Source organism: Phasianus colchicus, chromosome 1, assembly GCF_987193195.1.
Source record: "Phasianus colchicus chromosome 1, bPhaCol1.hap1.1, whole genome shotgun sequence".
In the NCBI taxonomy this organism is placed as follows: domain Eukaryota; kingdom Metazoa; phylum Chordata; class Aves; order Galliformes; family Phasianidae; genus Phasianus; species Phasianus colchicus.
Window position 1 is genome coordinate 102,797,526 of NC_143436.1, and position 15,845 is coordinate 102,813,370.

The window sequence follows — 15,845 nt, forward strand, 5'->3', positions numbered from 1 at the left end:
TTCTCATGCCTTTGAGTGTAAGTGCCTTCTAATGTACATGTTCATGGATTTAGAACTGTGTTGGTCATATATGTTTTTTTCAGATTTCACTGATTATTTATAAACTGCAGTTGTACAGAGTAATTCAATGAGGCAGGAGAAGTCACGAGTATTGAACCACATGGACTGTTCTGGCTGTCCACATTTCGTTTTCTCTATTTTGTGCATTCTTTAATACTACTAAGAAATTTAGCAGAACAAGAACACATCATAATACATATTTTAAATCTCTTCCACTATGGTATTTGAAATGGAAAAAATAGAATACCAGCATTCTCTAAGTGTCCATATTTATTTCAGGCAGATTTGAGAGTAATTAACATTATCAATTTATAGAGATTATGTTTTGAGTTCTCATCTATGGCAACGTCCATACTGTTTCTCCAGCGAGGATGCAGTGTACTTCATGTTCCTATGTGTGCTTCCTCTTCCTTTTCCAGTTCTGGTCTGCTGGTGTGAGAGAAATGGCACTAATATGTGCTGTCCGTACTCACTGCAGGAGTGAATTAAACCTCAGAAAGATTTTACCAAGTGATATCAAGTTCTCATTGGCACAGTGTCCAAGATTAGGGCTGTCCCTGTTTCGCATTTTGTGTTTGCAGTTCCAAGTTAGATAAAAAGACTGACATTATGGCTGAAAGCAGATTACTTCTTTCTCAGTATATTCTAATTTTGATAATACCATTTACAAGATCAGGAAAATATAGCATGGTTTCAGTTTTTGCTTCAGGGTAAAACTGTGTGTTATATTTTTGTCCTATCTTCTTCACTGCTCTTCAAAGGAGTCCAAAGCAGTCAGCTTCTGTCACTTCTCTCCATTCTTTCCAAGCTGTTCTTCAGTGTGTGTTGTTACTGTATCTGTTTATAGTATCCCAGTAAGTACTTCATTTTTTTACCCAGGTGCCTATTAGCCAACTTACTTTGTAGGATGATGAAATACAGACACAGAGGTATTTTTGAAGTCTGTGTGGAAAATGATTGTATTTTCTAGCATTTTTAATAGGCATGCATTTCGCTTCAGGATAGTCTGGGAATCATCTCTAGACATAGACAACTATTTCTATCTATCTATTTATTTATTTATTTGAGAATTTTCTTGCAATGAATTTGCACTCACATTTCATATATTTTTGTTTGTCAGGAATGTTTGCTCAACAATATATTTTAGTGAAGTACAGAATAATGAATGGAATTGTATCAATTAGTCTTGATTCTTTGAGGTGCTGTAATAAGGCAACTGCAGCATAAGACCAGGAACAGCTTAACTGCTTATGAAGTAATCAGGGGAATATATACATTCTGTGGACTGCAGCGAAAAAATATCACATATTTTGCATTATTTTATGAACAATTTCAAGGAGGTCATTCTCAGACAATTTTGAAAAACTAGAGGTTAATTGTTAAATATTGATATTTTATGAATCATTTGGGCCATATTATTTTATTGCCTATAATTGTTATGCATTTTATTCATTTTTGTTGACTTTGAATGAAAATATCTCATTGGTTTTGAAATCAATTGAATCAACTCATAAATCTGTTTCAAAATGCTTCTTAGTAAATATTTGGTGATAGTGAGAGTGGATATTGTGGTTGTCAAAAATCTTCTTCCATTCAGAGTATTGATTATGTTTTGGTTTTCTTTTTCCCTAGAGAGATAAAAAGTAGTTTCCTTGAGACTTATTATTTTTCAGTCATTCATGTTTGAATAAAATATGTTTTCTCATACATACGTACATACAACTTCAGAAAGTTACTATGGTATGTATGTCTATGTAGCAAAATATTTGGAGTATTTTCCAGCAGTAGAAAATAATGAGATAAAACAAGAAGGAGAATCTTTTATGATCTCTACTTAGAGATCTTTGTGATTCTTTTGTTTTCTTTTCTTAACATCAATTAACACTCATATCTCTGCTTTGGAATGTATGGAGTCAATTATTGTGAGTGTACTTTGTAGTGATTTATATCTATATCTATAGACCAGTGCAGCCTGGTCTGGTGGTTGGTGACCCTGCACATACCAGGGGGGTTGAAACTAGATGATCATTGTGGTCCTTTTCAACCCAGGCCATTCTATGATTCTATGATTAGATAGTGAATTTCAGTATTTGGTATTAGTGTTGAACTGTAAAAAATTTCCTTTTGATGTTCAGAAAGTAACACTGTTTCTATGAATCATTGTTACAGGTTGTTTCAGTGTATATCTTTTCACAACTTAAACTTTGACTTCTTTGAGAAATACTTCTAGCTAAGGTAAAATCAGAAATAAATTGGCCAAAGTACATGTAATATATAATAAATAATCATTAGATAAATTATACTTGTCTTGTGCTTGTAAAATATAGGTATATGAGAGATTAGAAAATTCTTGGCTTTTTTCTTTGTTTGTTTTAAATAAATTGCATTTTAGTTATCCCGGGAAATCCTCTTTCTGCAAGTTACTTTCAGCACTGCAGTACTTTAGCATGTTTAGTAGTAAATTCATCATTTGTTTCTTCCTTTTATTTATGTTTTGAATGTATAATGAAAACAGAATGTTCAGCATCAGAAGTTTTGTAAGAGATGGCTGGAATTATTAATGGTTGCCAATTCAAAGTAATTTAGATTTTCTCCTGCATTAGGTTTTCATAACCATGTGTCTGTACTGTGAGATTTTCACAGGAAACAAAATTCAGTGTTCATGGAGTCCAATGCTCTTTTCCGTCTTAGAAATCTGATATAAAGAATACTGTATATGACTGTTTTATTTTGAATATAAGATTCTTAGTTGTAAGCATATTTTCCTGCATTCACTGATGCAACAATTTGTGTAAGGTCATGAATATATGTAGTTATAGAGTTGAACATTAAAGTTTTCTTCTCTCCCTTTTCCACTTTTGTCAGTAATGAAGGTAGGTATACATCACTATTTTGTATCAGCTTTTTTTTTTTTTCTTAAATGAAATAATAATGAAACAAAGAAGTAAAGTTTCCCAATACTACAGAACAAGTAATTTGTAGAGCCAGATTAAAAATAACTTTATTTTTTTCTCTCAGGTATACTTCTCCATGGAAGTTGAAGTGTAAATGACTGGGGTTTTTTTTGTTTTTTTTTTCTTAACTGTTTTCCCTCCTCTTTTATAGTCTTGAAAGTCAAATAGGTTTGAATTAGGGGATTGGGATATTGTTTTTTATCAAGTCGATGAATATAAAAATTATTTTCTAGACAATTGGGAGCTAGTATTCATTTTTATCTCCTCCCTTCTTCCTTGCAATAATATAAAAATGAAATCCAGAAATTTGAGTTACATCTATGGATCGTGTTTTTAATAATTTTAAGCTTCTGACAAGAAAATACAAATAATGCAATTTAGAAGTCTGTGTCTGGATTTGTATTTTGATCATTGTTTCGTGGGGCCTTAGGGGCATTTTAAGAACAGAAGTGATAATGCCAACTGTTATATGAGACACTGATTTTACACATAATATTTTCATTAACCACATCATCATAGCAAAGTGAATGAGGTCATAATGAGGCTTTCAGTATGTCATTCACTGGGCCAGTTGATAATTTTTGTGATTTACCTTGACTGTATTCCTTTAAGCATGTACTTATTCCCATGATTATACTGCCTAGAAGTAGAACAGCATCTTTTCTCTATATTTTTAATTCATTTGACAAATTTTGAAATTGCCTATCTGTCAGTAATAGTTTCACCCCAGGTGGAGAAATGCTTTCAGTCATACTGTATCAGTGGTGTTTAATATATAAAGCATATATAAATATACATATCTGTATAAAACCTTTCTTTTTCCTAAATCAATGTAAACAGAGCCCAGATGGCCGTATAGAAGTCAAAGGGCAGCATGGAAAATCGTCACTGCATATTAAAGATGTGAAGTTGTCAGATTCAGGGAGATATGACTGTGAAGCTGCAAGTAGAATTGGTGGGCACCAAAAGAGCATGTACCTTGATATTGAATGTAAGTTCCCATATTTTGTTTTCTCTTTAAAAATTGTTTTAAAAAACAAGAGTACATTCTTAATGGAAGGTCAGTTTTTTCTTGATGTTTAAACTTGCATAATTTAAGAAAGTATGTACGTCTGTAGTCAGTGATAATGAATTCTGTGGAGGAATCTTTTTTGAAGTTTACATGACTCCTTGTCAGGGATTTAAACACAACAGGGTTTCATCTCATATCATATTCTGATGGTTCTAGCTACTTAATTAATGCCAAATTTCAAGTCTTTGGGCTAAGGGAGACTGCTGTGGGGGCAAAGTATTCAGTAAGGACTGATTTGAGCAACAGCTGAGGCTGGAGCTTAAACTTCTAAGATTAAACACTTTTTGGTTTGGTTTGGTTTTGTTTTGTAGTTCTCTTAATCCCCTAAAAGTATCCCTTTGTTACATCTCCTCATGGAGTTCAAGGTTTGTGACGATTTTATTTACACACGGTGCTTTGTGGACAGACCATTTCATTCAAAATTTTTGAATTTTGTCTAGGAGGCAAGTAAGATGTACTTTTGCTTAGAGAAGAGTCTGATGTTTTAGAAGCCATTGGAAGGTTTTTATTTTCAAATACAGGAAAATACAGTGGAAAATTGTCTCTTAAAACACCCTTTTGTTCAAACTTCTGAAGCAAAACTTCTGTATCTGTAATACAGAGATCAGTAATGATTGCAGACTTTTAAATGATTTCTGAAAGGGTTCTGAAAGTTACTTCAGTACACTGTGCATGTTCCATTAAATTTTTAATGTTTATATTGGAAAGAAATCTGAAAGAAAAACAAGAATTTTTCTACATTGGAATTGGAATTGGATGTGCACTGATAATTATTTATATTTATGTATTCAAGGGAAAAATTCTTCATTAGATAAAAATGAAAGTTCATTGAAGCTCCTTTAAAATTTCTGTACAGCTCCAGATCATATCTTACCCTACACGTAAAATGACATAAAATATATTGTTTGATTAAGTTTATGTAGCCATTATGACTTAAAATTCAATATTGTTGTGGTTTTGTGGTTTTGTGGGTTTTTTTTTTTGTTTGTTTGTTTTGTATTCACAAGGGAGTTATAGAATGTGTTATATTTTATGAAACATTAGCAACAGAAAATGAAGAATTCATTAGAAGCACAGAAGCACATACCAAAGGCCACAACAAAATTTCTGTTTCTACGCTTAATGTCATTTTAACATCTTTCAGGGTGAAATTTTTGAAGATAATGCTAGTAATTTAAATATTCCAATATGTTCTAATTGAATTAATGTGACTAGTATGGCACACTTAATTTGCAGTATGTATAGAAACAATCTATGTGTGAAGATGGATTAGCGTACTGTTTTGATTCTGAGTTTATGCCTTAGTACAAACACTTTTTGACACAACTGAAAACATTGCAGTTTAGAAGTCTGATAAAAACAGTTTTTAAAATAACATAGATGTATTATTCTATCATCAGAGAGATCACACATTGTGATGATTATTTTTAATGTATAACACAAGATTTTTATTTAATCTAGTGTAAAATGAAATTTATAAAACTGGAATCTCCAGTTTTGAAAACTTGAACCGATATTGAAGTTTAAGCCAAATAACGTGTTTTTCTTTTCTAGCACAGGTGTTCTTTGAATACCAAAAGTAGAAACATTTTCATAGCCAATAAGTGTCAAGTAATTTTATAATGCAGTGCTGGTATATTTGAGGGGATACAATGTAAGTCTGTCTCTGTTGACATTCTGACTAACTCCTTAGAGCAGTTTTAAATTTGTGTTGAAAATAACTTTGAATCAGTGTGTGGACTGCAACTGTAGGTTGCTTGTCTTACTCGGGCAAAAAAAAGCAACTTGTCTAATGGCAAAGACTTCTGTCCTTTAAAATAATGTCCTCAGAGGACAGGGTCTTTATTCTGGCCTCATCCTCCATCAGTCTCGTTTCTGTCATAACCTTCTGTGATGAAACAGTCTTATCAAGTGATCTGTCAGAAGATGATTCTTACCACTTTTTCCCCATAGTGTTTTGTTGCCAAAAATAGCAGAGTGCTTTTCTCAAAGTGCTTTTTTTCCCCCTTTCGTGTGTGTGAATTTCTTTTGTTTTGTAGTAAGTGCCATAGTTACCTTTCATTTATTATTTTCTTTTATAATTAAGCAAGTTAGAAACTTTCAGCTGAAGTTACATGTTCAAAAACTAAATAACTGATTGGTCTTCACAGCAAAAATGGAAAAAGAGGGGAATTTTTAAAGATTCTGTGAAGTTGATATTGAATAAATGATTTGACCTTCTTTCTACTGTTGATCTTTTTTCAGTATATTGTTTATATGAACATTGCTATCAGGGTTGCTTTTTTTTTTTTTTAAATGATACTACAGATATGAAAAGTTATGTAATTTCTATTTCATTGATTTTGGTTTTGTTTTGTTCAGACTGAATTTTGAGATGAATTTTTTTTTCAGATTTGCTCTTTGCATAATCACTAGTAGACCATTCTATCAGAATTTTTATTATTTTAATAACATCCTTGTATAAATTTCAGTATTTTCAAATTAAAACATAAATAAAGAACCAAGGCCTATTTGTATATATTGTTCCATAGCTCCTAGACATGAATAAGTGATGCACCTAATGCTACTCCATAATATCAGTAGTCTTCTTTATATGTTTTTAAGGCATTTGGTAGTTTTTGTTGTCAGGAGGGAAGGCATGTTCTTGGCACATTCTCAAACGACAGTGCAGTTAAACAGCCCTAACAGCCCACAAAGTGCCCTGGTGTCACTGTCTCATCCTTTACTTAACTTACTGTCCTCTATCAGAGACTTAAACTGACTGGGATTGCACAGAGTTTCTGTACTTTATCCTTGTTCTCTGTTGAGGTTTTTTTTGATGATAAGAGCAGTTCTCCAGGACAGAAGGAGATTATCAGGTTTGATACCATCTGGGTGCAGTTAACCCTGCCTTTTATCTGAAGTAAATGCTAGACAGCCATAAATTGTTTGGAGCTCAGAGGCACTTCAGTGATTTCTCCCTACAAAGTTGTCTTCGTGTTCAGTTCTGTTTGGCTTTCCTTATATTTAATATGTAAAAAAAAAAGTACATAAAAAATAAGATATCATTCTTAATATTGTTCATTAACGAATATAATCAACTGCAAATTTTGATTATACGTATGAAGCTGAGTATTGGTTGTTATTAACATTAATCATAATTACTACTGCCAGTAATAAGAATAATTGAATCAACTAATTTTTTTAAAAAATTAGATATAGCAGAAAGTACTCTAAAGATGGGGTTTTCAAAAGGACCTAAGGAGATAAAATGCCTAAATCCCAGTGAATAACAAAGTGATTTGGACATACAAATCAGGAGCCTTTCCAAGTCAAGTTTTCAGTACAAATGTTTGCATTTCTATATGGTACTGTTGTGGTTTTAGCTGAGATATGTTTGTTCTGAAAATATATACTGGGGATATAAGGGAATCTTAAAAATCACAATATAGATCTGATTAAAAGAAGAAAATTTTTGATGAGAGAACACATTATTTCTTGGGTGTTTTTCTACAAATTATTCACTGCAGTGATTAGCATTAGAGAATGAAAATGCATATTTTTGAGGTAATAGATATGATGGGTAATCTATCTTCAGGTATAATTCTCAGTGAGCATGTATTACTAATTTGGAAAGGATTTAAACAATCCTACTATGACTCCTACAAGACTCCTACAAGACTATGACTCCTACAAGCAGTTCTCTGCTTGCCGTTAAAGTTTTCTCTTCATTGTGTTTCAACTGTCATTAACACAATCAGAAGTATTCAAACCACTTAATTGTTTACACCTAGGAGCACGCATGTGCACGCTACAGTAATACACATGTATATCCAATCACTCTATATCACCAAAGGGAATTGCAAGTTCCTTTGGAGAATTCATCCCTTACCAGCAAAAACTTTCTATGTCGTGTTGCTTGGAAAACGCTTTTTGTTTTTTCCTACTGCCTAGGAAGCATCCTAACATAGTTTTTCATAGCTGCAATTACAGGTTTTCGTATCACTCAGTTCCATTTGAAATTCTCCATTCTGCAGTTATTAAATATGTAGTAAGGTCCAACCTCATGGTAAGCTAGTGTTGTGGGTAATAGACTATCAATCACAAACATATTACATTCGGTAATATGGTACATTTTTATATGAGAGCAGCCACATGAGTGGTTAAAAAATATGATTTCTTAGAAAACAATTTCTGGAAAACATTTAAGTAATTAATAATTTCACCCATAAATAAGGAGATTTGCTTACTAATATTCTTTTTGTCCAAAGCTGAATTTTGTAGTTTTATTCCTTATTACATACCAACATTTTTTCAATTACACACACAAAAAAAATTGTGTACCAGTGCAGAATACTATTTATCAGTAAATTAACTTTTGCAGTATTTATTATTTTATTTTACTGCTTACCAAAAAGTCTTTTTTTTTTTTTTTTTCCACCTCAACTCGAAATCAATCTCTTTACTGTTAAATTAATTGACTTTTGCTTTCTGAATAGGTTAACCTTTTAGGCCTTCGTTATGTTAGTCAGCTGTTTCAGATGCTTTGGATTCTTACTATTTAATTTATACCTTTGCAAAAACACATTTTTTGCAAAAAAAACAATTACTTAAAAGCAGACTGAATAAGTTGAGCCACAAATCCTACCTTACTTCAGTGAAGGAAGGCTTTGAATTAGTGAAAATAATATTGCTGTACATAACAAAAGCTGTAGTCTATTTGGTTCCAAATAGAATTCCAGGTATGTACTGATACTGTAATTCTACAAATACGATCAGTGTACGAACAGCCCATTACTACTAATGTAGTTACCAAATGTTTGATTGGATGGGATTGCCTCTTGTCCTGTCACTGGCACCACTGAAAAGAACCTGATTCCATCTACTTAGACCGTCCCTTTGGATATTTGTGTGCACTGATGAGATCTCCACTGAGCCTTCTTCAGACTCAGTGGAGACTCAGCTCTTGGGGACTCCATTACCACATATGAATGATTATGGTCTAATTAGCCCCATCTTGTTATCACTGCCTGAGAACAACACTGGTAAATATATTTGACCTAAGAAAAAGTAAATATTATCAAAAGCAACAAAGTGATACAAAATGCTGAAATATTCTGGAAGATTTTGCATCTTCTCTAAGATATTTGTGGTTTTAGTTACATTTATTCTTGTTAAATTTACGGCTCAAATGAGAAAACAAAGATGGTTGAGATCAATTGTTAACATCATTAAATATATACTGTTATTATAGCATAAGTTTAGGGCTCAGGAGTGACACTGGTTAAGACTTAACTTTTCCTTGTCTACCTTTTGTTCATACATAGAAGTAAATTTGGTATGCTGTTTCAGTAATTTAAAGGGAATCAAATAATTAAATGAGCAAAAATGAGGATTTTTGCATAAAGTCACTTGGCAAAAAACATTTTACCAAGACTGCCTGTACTAGAGCATGGATGAATGCAGCTTTGTTTTCTCTTTCTCATTCTGCCACAATAAATGTAAAATGATAATTTCTTTATCTATACAATAAATCAACCTATTACTTAAACCAGTAATTTCCATTTTAAAAGATTTTTGGCCTGTGTATGCCTACAACTTGTTAAAATACTACGTTCACGTCAAGAATATCTCTTAAGTTTTTTTCTGAATGCAGCTCTATATTACATGGTATTGTTGACATTACAATGTACTTGATGTCATTTTAAGTAGGTTTTTAATACCTTGTTGGCTTGAATAAAGTATTTTGAATTTTATTCTGTTTCTTTTCAGATTTAGTAGTTTCATTCATGTTTGCATAAACATCTTTACTTGCCATCATTATTTTTCACGTATTCAACTATGTAAGTAAAGATTTGAAATATATATACATTTTTTATATTTCCTTCATCCTCATTTTGCTTCACAAGTTTTTCTTGTAGGACTAAAAATGTTGAATAAGTGATAGTAAGCACTGAAATTTTAAATTGTAGTTTTCATAATTTGAAAATTTAATAGAATTTTGCAAGTCATTTTTTCCTAGATAAAATCTTTCTTTTTTTGTGCTCAGAGGATCTTGAAGTGATTGAAACATCTACAAATGTATCAACTACCTGGTATGGATCTCACGCACCACAGAACTTACCCCTGACCTGCTTTTTCTTCACACACTGGGAGCATAGGGCTAAAGTAGGGAGGGAAACACCAGGTGAGTTTGGGAAACCTGTACTGAAGGTCTGTGGGTTTATAGGTATAGGCTTAGGGAAATCAACCTGTTGGAAGTTGAGTTGGATAGTTTCAGCAGTGCTATTATTATTTTCAAGCCATTCCTAAAAATTTAATGGAGATTACTGTTCTTTTCTGGACAAAACTGACTGTAAAATGAAGGGATCCGAAGGCTGAATCCTTGTTCCATATAGGAACAACTATTATGCTTTTGGAAATATGGGATGGAAAGGGAGAGCAAGGGAGAGGGGAAGAAAGGGAATAGAGGAAAGAGATCAACAAGAGTTGTGTTGTGGAGCTAAGGATGACAGGGAAGTACAGAAGGTAAAGACATGAAGCTGAATTTTGTTCTTAAAATATGGAAAGTGGGGTAAGAGTAGACATGGAGTCAGAATTCTGGTTTGAGAAAGGCATTGCAGTTTTTTATTTCCAGCTTTGTGAGAATTGTGTAATCTCATACACAATGTCAGAAGTCTAAATTTCTCCAGTAATTCTGTCCTGGAATACATGTAGTGATTGAAATTTTGATACCAACTGATGTTATCCAAAAATGATGTTTCAGTAATTGGCAGTATGTGAACATTTCTACTATTGTGAGAGATCTGCAGAGGCGGAGAGATCCTGCTGTAATTGACATAGCTAGTGTTCCTGGATATTACTATCAGAAAATGGCCAACAGATATATGTGGTCTGTTTCCTTTAAACATCATATTAGCTTAAATCACTGAGCTACAATTTTATTGTCTTTTTTTCTCCATCTGATGGACATTCCCTTCATGTTTTGACCCCATATAAATCCTTGAACACTAAAACACTTACACTCAAATAAACTCACACTGGAAGCACATGGTAGAATTCACAGCAGTCATTTGCAGTCAATGACTTGCCTTTATTTCTGGTTGTTGGATAAGAAATATGTAAATATCAGAGATACGTACAACTCACAAGATCACAGATTTTCAGATACCATACATTAGTAAATCAGGAAGCTATGAATTCAGATTAAACTTAGTGAAACTAGACCAACTGAAGATATCAAAGTGCCACCTTGAAAACTGTATCCCAGCAGTGGCATAAATATTTGAGGCAGTTTTAGATTATTTTAAATAGGTTTATCCGTTCACAACATATTTTTCTATGAAATTGGTTTCTTTCTTTTTTTTTTTTTTTCTTTTAAGTGATGAACCAAATACTTTTTCATCATGCCAAGTGAAATTCAGCAAAAAATACTTTGAGATTTTGCATGTCTGGCAGTGCGAAGCACCAGAACTATGCAGACATTCATTGCTCATAATTTGTTAACGTCTGATGGTACCATCATAAAAAACACACATTGCATCTAGCGGAATGATACCTTATCTTCATTACAAATTTTGTACCTTTTTTTATGGAGATGAAGAAATCAGCGTGATGTTTGGGTTTAAAAATATAAAGTCGTAGTCAAGGTGACCAGGGACTAGAACTTGGTTCCCTTACTGGAACACTCCTGCTCCTTTATAAACTGTATAATTAGTAGATAGTCTATCTTACTATTGACTACTATGTGTTTTATTGTATGCATTTGAACAAGAACCAAAAACAGAAGGGGAAGGAAATCATTACTGAAGTCAAGGAAAGTACTAGATTTGTTAAAGTATTGATGATGGGAAATATGTGCCAGTGTTAACAAAATAAGAGAGAGATTTCCAAAAATGTAGTACAGGAAACATCCAGCATCTTAGACCTGACAATCCATTATGTTTTTCACTGTGGGATTTTGGAAGATTAATTATTTGAGGAACAAATACCAAAAAGTTGGATAGCATATGCTTTTAAATGAAGTGCAAATCTGATTCTGCTCACTAGTTTGCTGTTATGGCTGTCTGGACACATGCACTGAATCAGTAATCTGCCATATCCAATTTTTTTTTTCAACTCTGAACATACACCAGAACTGGATCTTTGAAGTTGTTAATTGAATTATTTTCTGGATGAGACAAATGATTTATTGATTTGTCTTGAATCACTGTTCTCGGACATTATACCTAATACGAATATCTACATGCCAGAAAAAAATTTCAGCATTTGCTTCTCTTACGCAATCTTTGTACGCTGTTTATGAGTGACCACTCTTCCTAAATGTTGTGCTGTGCTGTCAGTTTCTTTCCCATTTAGGAAAATGAAAAGCTTGAGTATAGCTGGTGCTGATTCCCTAATATTCTCAAGTGCCATTCTGAAGTAAGAATTGCTTACAGAATCCTACTCTAACAAGGATTTTGTTTAATTTCATACCTATATGGCATAGTGTGTCTTCATTCTAAGCATATTTTTAATTTGGATTACCTCATCTCTCCAAAATAATGCTCCATGTTTCATCATTAAAGCTTATAACAGTACTTAGGAACTTCATTGTTTGCCTATGGCAACTGATAGGAAAAGTTGCTTTTGTGTGTTTTGGCAGCATTTTTTATTTTTAGTGGAGTCATAAGGTTTAAATGGAATAAATATCTGTGACTCAGTTTTTATTAAATTTGTGAAGGATTTTTTTTTTTTTAATGAAGTGCATTCAATCTCATAGTTCTGTATTTAGCCACTTAGAAGTCAAGTATGTTGTTTAAACTGGTAGTATTCAACGGACAAATGCTTAGAAAGAATGGTTCATTTATGAACAGCCCTGAACTGATTTGTTGTCTGGCAGAAATGAATCCTCAGTTACATATTTCTATTTTTTTGTTGTTGTTGTTTTACCTTTCTCATATATCTGTTTTTTTTTTTCTTATTATACAGTACATGCATTGCATTTAATATCCTACATCACTGTATGATATAGGATATTTGTTTCTCAGCTATTTTAAAAGACTGAAGACATTAGATTTTAAGACATCAAATAGTCAATGTCATGTTTTCAAAACTTTGAAGTGTTTCTTTTTCTGTTCACTGCTTTATGCTAAACATATTATGTGCTTCCCTTTGAAATACCAATTTTGTAACCATTTAAGCCTGCTATACTACAGTTAATGATGAAAATGTACAAGAAAAAGGAAAATCTCTCTATAAAACAATTATCTCCTTCCACTTCAGCATTTTTATTTTATAAGAAATATTACATTATCTTCTATACATACTTAAATAATGATTTCCAGACTTTTTTCTTTGTATGAAACATCATTCCAGTTATCTCTTACTTAGTAGTGAATTTAAGATGATTTGTCTGAATAAAACCATTAATGTTTCCTTTTCTTTTCTCTTCATTGGATCTATTAACTACTGCGGAAATTACTGAAAAGCCTTTTTTTCCCCAAGGCTTTTAAGAGGGACAATGAAAAGCTCATTTTGTTTAGCAGTTCTTCACATTTGGGAGTCGTTGATTTTGGTATATCTTTATTTGAAGGACTTCTAGCACTGTTTGTGATTTCGAATGTTAAAACTGCTGTTAGTATGTATAGTCGCATGTAAATCACAGCCCTAAACTCCTTGTAAATTATTCTTTTAGAACATAAACAGATACTTTAAGCATCCAATAAATATCTGTCTTTAGAAGATAGAGCAGTTTAAAACGAAAGTCCCTGTTCTCCTAAATGTATGTACAGCAAGTGTGCAGTCCTTTTTTACCTGTAACGCTTACATGTGATATGAATTGGCCAAATGTATACTTAAATCCACAATAAGCATCAAATCATGCAATTTTACCTAGGAAGGAAAGTTATTTGGGTTCTCACAGAGCATCATTACATCTTCCATATTCGTGCCATTGTTCATGGACAGAATGAACTTACGCATTATGGAGGATAAAGCTTATCTAAAATCTGTTGTATGGTAACCACATTTTGTGTCTCATGCACACTGTGATGAGATTTCTATCCATACATTTGTCACGTTCAGTACAAAAGCTGTCTGCCAGGCACAAATCAGTTCACAAAGTTTTCCTTAAGTGACTTCCACTGCTAAATTATTTTCTAGACGAAAAGCCAGGAGTTGGTCTTTTGGTATTCCAGCATTCCATACTTAAGTGTAAAACAGGCATATGGAAAGGTTTTGTTTTTTGTTTTTTGTTTTTTTTCAGGAAGTCCTATGTTTTGAAATGTCACATCCAGAACTCTCTTTAGTACTCTATTCTTTTCATGATGTTTAGATGCTGAAGTATGTTTTTTTTAAAGGCCTATGAGAATCAAAGGGCAGTAGAATTTCTTGCTGTAACACTTGAAAAAAAGGATGAGCTTCTGTGTCTTGTAAATAAAGCCATAGGAAGACATACTTGGTTTATTCAAAATATGTTGATTGTGTTGATCAGTGTAGCAGATTTGATTTGTACTTGGAACTGGTGACAGTTCTCTTGTAAAAGCCTGTAATATGCATGCACCAGTAGCATAATAACACCAAAAAGTTAGTTTTGCAGAAAGGCAAGCACATAAGGAAGTTGAAAACATGCACTACAGAAAGAAGAAAGTAGTTTTACACCATTCCCAAAGATAAATTTTACAGTTCAGTTAAATATGCTCTGTTCTGGTCTTTGTTAGACTTCTAGAAATTTTCTAGCCTAAAGTTAAACTAATTGAGAAGACTAAAACAGAACTTCCTGAGACAAAACAGGAAGCATTAAAGATTTCTTTATTAAAATAGATACATACATAAATATTTCAAGTATTAAAAAGAAATGCTGTGACACCCATTATAATTGATAATTATCCTCAAGAATTGTGTTAGTTTCCCTCTCTTTCAGTATTATAAAGAATACTTACTTAATACTCTTAAAATATAATGAGTGGGATTAAAATGAAAAAAATACTTCAAAATATTCAGTAGACAAAAAATACTGTTTTACCCAAGACAGAGGCAGAAGAGCAGGGAAAGAATTGCTCCCCTCCCTCTCATTTTCTGGAGGCCATCAGGGTCTCCAGGAAACTGCAGAGTGGAAAAGCCTTGTCACTGCAGGCACTATGATCTCAAAATTATAATTAGTTCGCAAACGACATTTTCAGTGTTTAGCTACATGTTTAACATAGCCATGTACAGCCAGATTTGCAAGGAAAATGCACCATTTTTTTTTATTTTCTGGTTCCGGTACAAAGATTATCTTAAATAGACAGCGTACTGATGTGTACAATGTTTTACCTGAAGTTGGTAGAATACACTGCAATATTTTAGGTATTCTTTTCGCTTTCATTTTTTTTTCTTCTAGGTTTATTCACACTGCTAAGCTTCTTTAGAAGGATTTGATAAGGTGTATACTAATTCTAACAGGAAATTGGTGAAGCTCCTAGATATCTAGGAACATTCATAGTGAATGTAATTTCTCCATGGCAAAAGTGGACACTATAAATTCAATCACCAAACAACTTATATAAGTTTCGTAGTCCAATTACATTTGTCACACAGGGTCTTACTGAAGAGTTTCTCATTCTTGGGAAGAAATAATCTTTCTGAGTCACGTCTTTCAAGGGACTGATGTTGCCTAATATTAAATATAATTGATAGGTCTTCTCTTCCTGAGAATTTCATCTGAAACAATTTCAGCAGAGGAGAAGCATATGAAAATTAGGTCTCTAGAAACCCAAGATTGTATACTGTTGTCATGGTTAGAAATAAATTGAAACAGA

General features: G+C 32.7%; 1 protein-coding gene across 1 annotated transcript in view; it reads left to right on the forward strand.

Moving 5' to 3' along the window:
• The window catches only part of NCAM2 (neural cell adhesion molecule 2), a 259,676-nt gene that overhangs the window by 173,610 nt on the left and 70,221 nt on the right, over nt 1-15,845 (forward strand). The window contains exon 9 of the mRNA XM_031612506.2: nt 3,855-4,005. Coding sequence (XP_031468366.2) covers nt 3,855-4,005 — 151 coding nt within the window. The remainder of the gene's footprint in view (nt 1-3,854; nt 4,006-15,845) is intronic.